The sequence below is a fragment of the Mus pahari genome, chromosome 14, assembly GCF_900095145.1.
Source record: "Mus pahari chromosome 14, PAHARI_EIJ_v1.1, whole genome shotgun sequence".
Lineage (NCBI taxonomy): Eukaryota > Metazoa > Chordata > Mammalia > Rodentia > Muridae > Mus > Mus pahari.
Genome location: NC_034603.1, coordinates 69692989 through 69700336, shown reverse-complemented (window position 1 = coordinate 69700336; position 7348 = coordinate 69692989). Strand labels below are relative to the sequence as shown.

At 49.0% G+C, this 7348-nt stretch overlaps 1 protein-coding gene across 1 annotated transcript in view; it reads right to left on the bottom strand.

The window, feature by feature from the left end:
- The window catches only part of C14H17orf53 (chromosome 14 C17orf53 homolog), a 16721-nt gene extending 15287 nt beyond the window's left edge, over window positions 1-1434 (bottom strand). Inside the window, exon 1 of the mRNA XM_021213354.2 lies at window positions 1238-1434. Coding sequence (XP_021069013.1) covers window positions 1238-1240 — 3 coding nt within the window. The 5' untranslated portion in view covers window positions 1241-1434. The remainder of the gene's footprint in view (window positions 1-1237) is intronic.
- Window positions 1435-7348: the final 5914 nt, after the last annotated feature.

Sequence of the window (7348 nt, the reverse complement as noted above, 5' to 3'; positions counted from 1 at the left end):
CAAAAACCAATATAGCACACACACACATACACACACACACACATACACACACACACACACACACACACACACACACACACACACAGTCTATCTGAACTACTCCTCTACTCCTAGAAAGGGGAGACAGGAAAAGACTGCTATGGGAAACAAAGGCAGTTAGTTCTTCAGGGTCAGCTTATAAGGGTCTCAAGTAGCCCACGTTGGCCTCAAATCATTATGTTGATAAAGGTAATTTTCAAACCTTATATAAAAAAATGACTGATGTAGTGGGGGTGGGGTGCACCACTGTATGGGTGTGGAGGTCCGAAGACAACTTGAGGGAGTCCGTTTCTCCCACCCTGTGGGTCCTAGGGATGTAACGCAGGCATCAGAAACAACCACCTTTTACCTGCTCAGTCACTTCCCCAGCCCCTGACCTTGAACTCCTGTCCCTTTCCTTTCCCAAGGGATGGGATTACTTGCCTGCACCACCTCTGGAAATACGCCTGAGTACTCTGCAACAACATCTCAAAGGTTGGTCCAACACAAGAAAGGACCATAAATCCAGGCCTGGAACCCTTGTTTCTGAGCATCAAGCCAGTGATTTCTCTCTACGGAGGGCCAAAGCCCGAAGGCCAAGTTGCCAAGACGCTCTTGGCCTGCCCCAGTCTACCGTTCTTCTTTCTGGACAGCAGACTCAGAGTGGCACACCCACAGCCAGGGCTTTGGTGGGGGCTGGGGGCGTGTGGCGTGGTAGCTGCGGCCTTTAATGCCAGAGCGCCTAAAGTGGAACTTTGAGTTCGAGGCCAGCCTAATCTACATAGTGAGTTACAGGATAGCCAGGGGCAGAAAGCCTGTTTCAAGGACCTCCCTCCTCCCTCTGCCCCCCCCCCCCAAAAAAAAAACCAGAGGAGGAGGAGGAGGGAGGGAGGGGAGAGTTGAATGTCAGTCACTCCAAGAGTCACGAGGGTTGGGGGCAAAGATTCCAAAAGCCAGTGACGTTTGGGCTCACAGGGATTGATGACTATTTTTCTGTCTGTCTGTAGGTCTGTATGTCCGGGGGAGGGGCCTTTCACAAGGTCTCCTGCGCGTGCGCGCCCTTCCTAACCAGACCCCAGGTCTGCAGACTACAGCCAGTCTCTACCAGGCAGATCCCGTCCTGGCAGACCGGCGAGGCCGGAGCCCAACCCGGAGTCCGGCTTCCCCGCGGCTGGAACGCCTCCTCCCCCGACCCCGGGCGGCGTAGACGCGGCATTACCATAGCGACAGGCCGTGGGCTCGGGCCGGCCGTGTCAGACTCAAGGGGTCCACCTCCAACTCGACCCAGATGTGGAGTAGGGAACTGTGCCCGGTCGCATCCCCAGAGCAGCGTCCGAGAGAAGCGTCTCTAAGACCGCCGCGGAAACAGAGAGGGTCGCCTAAGAACGTGCGCCCAGGGCGGCTTTCGAAGCCGCCGCCATAACAATAGCTCCGCCCCCTTAAAGGGAAGGCACCAGTTTTTATCCTGCCGACACAAAGTCCTTCTTCCTCGGGCCTTCCGCCTCAGCCTTAAAGGGAAAAATCAAAGGTCTCTCGGTCGCCCCCTAGCGGTCCCTCGAGTCCAGCCGGCTGCCACGTTCTGGTTGAAAAGGAGCTTGGAGAAATCTTGGACACTTTATTCTCCCTTCTTCTTCTTCTTCTTCTTCTTTTTTTTTTTTTGTAGAGCACACTAGTGACCGGTGATTTGAGAATGACTTCATCCTCACCGGAACCCAGCCGATCGTGTAGCCCAGGCTGACCTCAAACTTACTTTGTAGCCGAAAATAACCCTAACTCCCTATTGCTCTTCCTCTACCTCCCAATCGCTGGGATTAGAGGTGGCAGGTTTTACATGGTGGCGCTAGGGATGGAACCCAGGGCTTTCTAGGCTAACGCTGATTGGTAGAGACAGGTAAAGGTAGAGAGCGGGTTCCAGAGCTGAGATGCTGAGAGCCTTATGCGCCATCATCCTCTGGTGAATGAGGAGGGATTTAATGATTTTGGGCCTTGCACGTGCTAAGCAAATGTTCAACACTAAGCTAATAATGCGCCCAACCCTAAAGAGTTTCTACAACAGAAAAATGTGTGCTTTCTTTGCATGTTAGAAAAATAGGCCTGAGCCGGGCGTGGTGGCACACGCCTTTAATCCCAGCACTCGGGAGGCAGAGGCAGGCGGATTTCTGAGTTCGAGGCCAGCCTGGTCTACAGAATGAGTTTCCAAAACAGCCAGACTGCACAGAGAAATCCTGTCTCGAAAAACCAAAAAAAAAAAAAAAAAAGGCCTGAAAGCTGGGAGTGTGTTCCAATGGTAGAACATTGTACTAGGACCTTCAAGACCCTGGTTCCCATCTACCGTACACACATACACTGCAGAAAAACAAACAAACATAAACATAAACAAAAAAACCTTGGAGGCCAGGCAGGGACTGGAAAGTAGGGCATATAAGACTGAAGGAAGAGGTCGGGGGGAAAGATGGGGTATGTCTGTTCCTCAGAGCACAGTAGCCTTCTGAGCCATAGAAATATGACTGACTTGGTGGCTTCTTCCTCAGAACAAGGCACATGTGCGCAAACACATGATGCTTTGCACATAATTACAGGGGGCTGTCTTCCTGAAGCCTCAGGTTAAGAACTCAGTTCCTGGAATTCTAAGAAGCAGAATGGTATAGCAGTTAAACTGTAGATGCTGAAGTCTCGCTAGCTGGGCCATGGGCTCTCAACTCAACCTCCTCTTTGCTATGTGAGCTTGGTCAAGGTCAGACCTGGAACCCCATACTACTCCAGGACTTTTGGCCGTTATCATTCCGGGTTAAATCAGCGCTGGGACCCTCCCCTTTACTGAACTTGTCATCCTGCTCTGTCTGGGTCCTCTGGTCTGCTTCCAGCCTAAGTCCCTGAACCCAGGTTGTCCATTTCTGAACTTACTCATTCCATGTCGGTCTGAGTTTCCACTGCTCTCAAACCCAGTTATTAAAGAGTTTAGCATACTTCTCTCTCTTCTCCCTCTCCACCCTCCCTTCCTCCATTCCTTCCTTCCTCCACAAGGTCTCATCGCTACAGGTGGCCTAGAACATTCCTTTCTGACACAACCTCCTGGGATTACATGCGTGCGCCTCTGTGCTCAGCTAATGACCTTTTCTTTTATGTTTTTCCTTTTTTTAAAAAAAAATTATTTTTGTTGATTTTATGTCTGAGTGCTCTGCTGCATGTACACCTGCAGGCCAGAAGAGGGCATCGGATCCCATTATAGATGGTTGTGAACCACCTTGTAGGTGCTTGGGATTGAACTCAGGACCTCTGGAAGAGCATACATTGTTCTTAGCTGCTAAGCCATCTCTCAGTCCTCTTTTCTTTTCTTTTCTTTTCTTTTCTTTTCTTTTCTTTTCTTTTCTTTTCTTTTCTTTTCTCTTTTCTTTCTTTTTCCTCTTTCTTTCTTTCTTCCTCCTCCTCCTCCTCCTCCTCCTCTTCTTCTTCTTCTTCNTTCTTCTTCTTCTTCTTCTTCTTCTTCTTCTTCTTCTTCTTCTTCTTCTTCTTCTTCTTCTTCTTCTTCTTCTTCTTGACAGGGCTTCTGCCTCCAAACTGCTAGGACTAAAGGCATGTTCCACTACACCCAGTTTTCAAAACGTTTTCTTTGTTCTCTAGTCTCTGTATTCAGGACCTACCTAGGTCATAGCTGGTGTCCACTGAGTGTCCTGTATTCTCTTCAGGGTCTCCTCCACTCACTCCCTGATGAACTGTCTACTTTTATTTGGGATCAGGTCATTTGGCTTTCTTCTTGGAGGAGGGGAGAGTTGAAACAGGGCCCCAAATGTGTCACAGACTGACCTTGAATTTGTAGCAATCCACCTGCCTCAGCTTCTCCCAGTGCTGGGATTATATGTGTGTGTCACCTTGCCTGGCTCTTGCTGCTTTTGTGACCAACCACTTAGTTTGTGGCAGACACCGTGCAAGCATTTGTTTAATGACTTCAACGCCTTTGTCAGAAAAGAATTGGGCAACTTTAGGCCCACTTCCACAAGAAGCTGCCATTGGCTGATGAAGGAGTTTTCTTAAGTACAAAGGAAACACAAGAGTGTGCACATGCCATGGGTGGGGGGGAGGTTGAAAACAGCTTGCTGCGTTTACTATGGAGTCAGAAAAAAATACGTTTGAGTCTCCCACTAACTGGCATGCCATCTTGAGTAAGTTACTTTACCTCTTTATTGCTTTATCTATGAAAACAGAATTCTGCGTCTTTGCAGGGTTTTTCTGTGAGACGAGATGAATTGCATTGAAATGGCTAACTCTGTGTCTGGCATGTTGGCAGGGTCTCAGCAATCGTGGATTCCCTCCCCCTCTACTTTAGTTTGCAAACTTGTGTGGGGGAATTGTTATGGGAACCACATGGCTTGGGTTTGTATCTAATTCGGCATGTTTGCAAACGCATTTTCCCCTAATTCATTTTTTTTTTTTATCATATGAACAGTTGTATGCAAACCAGTTTGATGTGTGTATTTATAATGCCTTGTTACGGACAGTGGCAGACAAAAAGAGACAGTGTGTACACACACAGGGTTTTGTGTCGTGTTGGTGGGTGGGTGTTGCATGTTGAGTGTGTGTGTGGAATTTGATGTGTGTTGTGGGCCACATATGGGAGCCCGGGGGGAAGGGCTGGGCTGTCTGGGTGGCTGTGTACAAAAAGATTCAGTTAGTGAGCTCTCCCTATATGTAAACCAGCTGTTCAATAGAACTGGATGCCGATGGAAATGTATTCTGTATAAACTCACTGTCCGTTGGAGTGGCCACTAGCCCCTCCCGGATCCCAGGCACGTGCAACGTGGCTAGTTCCACTAAGGAGCTGGAGAGTTAGTGGTGTTTAATTTTCGATGTTTTCATGGAAAAAAGCGACGCGGATATTAGTAGACATAAATTCCAAGCTAATTCTCCAATGCACCAGGTGATAAAGATTATCTTCTCCCTACCACGGGAACTTATGGATGGGGTGCTGACCCTAGCATATAAGAAGCCCTGCCGGAGCCCCACTTGCGCGTATATGCGTGTGTGCGCGTGTGAGTGCGCGCGTGTAAGACGTACAGAGAGGGCTGTGCCCCCCCCCCCCTCTTTCAAGGCCCCAGCGGAGCAGTGAATCAGCCTGACAATGCGGTGAGTCATTGAGGAACTGCTTGCAGCCGGCCCAGCAGGCGGGAAGCGAACGTCAGCCAGCTTCGCAGCGGCTACCCCCACCCTGCGGTGGGATCACTCAGCCCCACGCACTGCAGATGTTGGGAAGAAATTGACGCGGGCCAATCGAGGCACCCGAGCGCCTCTCCTCCTCCCCTTCCTTTTGACTTGCAATCCATTCATCCCTTAGCCCCTCTTTCCTTCTCCCTTCGGGTGGCATGTGAGTCATCACAGGATCTCTCGAGGACAGATGCATCCAACACCCACCTCTCCAAACTGAATTCAGTGGGTTCATTAAGGCCCGGGTTAGCGGTGGGGGTGGGGGAGAGCGGGGGCAGGGAGAAGCTGGCCGCTTGGGTCGGGTTTTTTTGGCTCCCTTTGGCAGTGAAGCTGACCCAGTCAGGGGTGTGCAGGTGAGACAGGGCTTGGGGTGGACTGCAGCTGGCTGGTCCCAAGGACTGGCATCTAGCTTGCTTAGGAGGATCAAGACAAACATGGCCGGAAGAAAGGAGTTGCTTGAAGAGTGTTGCCCGGAGTATCTATGGCTGGTGGGGAGTAGGGCATAGGGGCAGAACAGGCACGTTCCTCTATTTTCCTGGGTAGTCCCACATTGTCTGACCATCTTCAGGATCTAATGGCCCCTCTCCTTTACACATCCCTTTCTTGGCATCTTTCAGCCTTCCCCTCTTGGACTGGACAATACCGGAAGTTCCTGGGACTATTGGGTCCCACTAGGCTAACTGAGCCACCCTTAAAAGAGCAGTGTAGTGATAGGATGCTTTTCTGATACATACTAAGCCCAGGGATATAGTCCCATCACTAGACCAAACCAAGCCAGAATTGAGCAGGGGCATGTAGCTCAGTTGTAAAAGAAGAAAAAGAGGGGGAGGAGGAGAGGGAGGAGGAGGAGAGGGAGGAGGAGGAAGACGAGGGAAGAAGGAGAGAAAGAGGGCTGGAGAGATGGCTCATTGGTTAAGAGTAGCTGCTGGTCTTTCAGAAGACTGGAGTTAGGTTCTGAGCACCCACATAATGGCTCCTAACTGTTCTGTGGGATCCTCTGCTGACCTTTGTGGGTACCAGGCTTTCATATGGTGCACATACATGCATACAAAACACACGTACATAAGAATATCTAAAAAGCCAAAACAAAGCAGATAATACTATGTGCAGTGCAATACAATTTTATTTTGAAAAAAAGTAGCAGAAAAAAAGGTTAGAAAGAATTTGTCTAATTAACAATTATCCTTTTACATTCTGGGTTTAAGAACGGGCTTGTGTCCCTCTATTTCTTTCTTGGCTCCCTTCCCCAGGAGTTTTCTACAATCAGAGTTCATGACTTTTTATAGAAAAAAAAATGAACTTATTAAACATTCAAAAAGCCATCTGTGTGGGTGGTAATGAAGACTAACTGAAAAGGACATTCTCTGTGGTGATAAGTCTGCTCTAAAACTGGATTGTGGCAATTTGGTAAACTTACTAAAAACTATTCAATTGCACACTTCAAATTGGTAAATCTCATGCTTGAAGTTTGGTAAATGTATGTCCATTATAAATAAAGTTTAATTTTTTATTTCTAATTTGTTTTTCATAAATACCTCCCAGGGTTTTTCTTCAGTTGTGTGCACATATACTCATGCATGTGAGGATGCATGTATACGCATGTGTGTGAGGATGGACACACAGGTTTCCTTGCAGGATGGGGCACTGGCCTCTTTGCATCTGGAACTGCAGGCAGTTGTGAGCCACCACACATGGGCGTTGGGAACTGGCAACAACAAGGTGAAGAGCCACACTTGGCTTTGAAAGGCTCCTCTGCGTATGCGATGATTCTCCTGGCACCTCTCGAAGGCAGAGAACATACACTCCATCTTACAGACAGGGAGCTGGCGGCTTGGAGACGTTTAGTAAGCGGTGAGTGAGTTCAAGGCGCCACCCAACACCACATAACGTCTTCCCCAACACTAAAGGGGCTCCCCTCGAGAGCAGAGGTCACCACATCTGTTTCTTCCAGCAATTCACAAGAACCTAGGACTCCCCAAACAAAAGTCCTTCACTCATAGAATCTGGAACAAGTTCCTTTGCCTTCAAGCAACAGGGCCCTGGCACATGCATGAACACACATGTGCCCAGCAGCAGAGAGAAAGAGGAACAGCTAACACGTCCACTTTACCTGCGCCCTGGTGTTTAACCT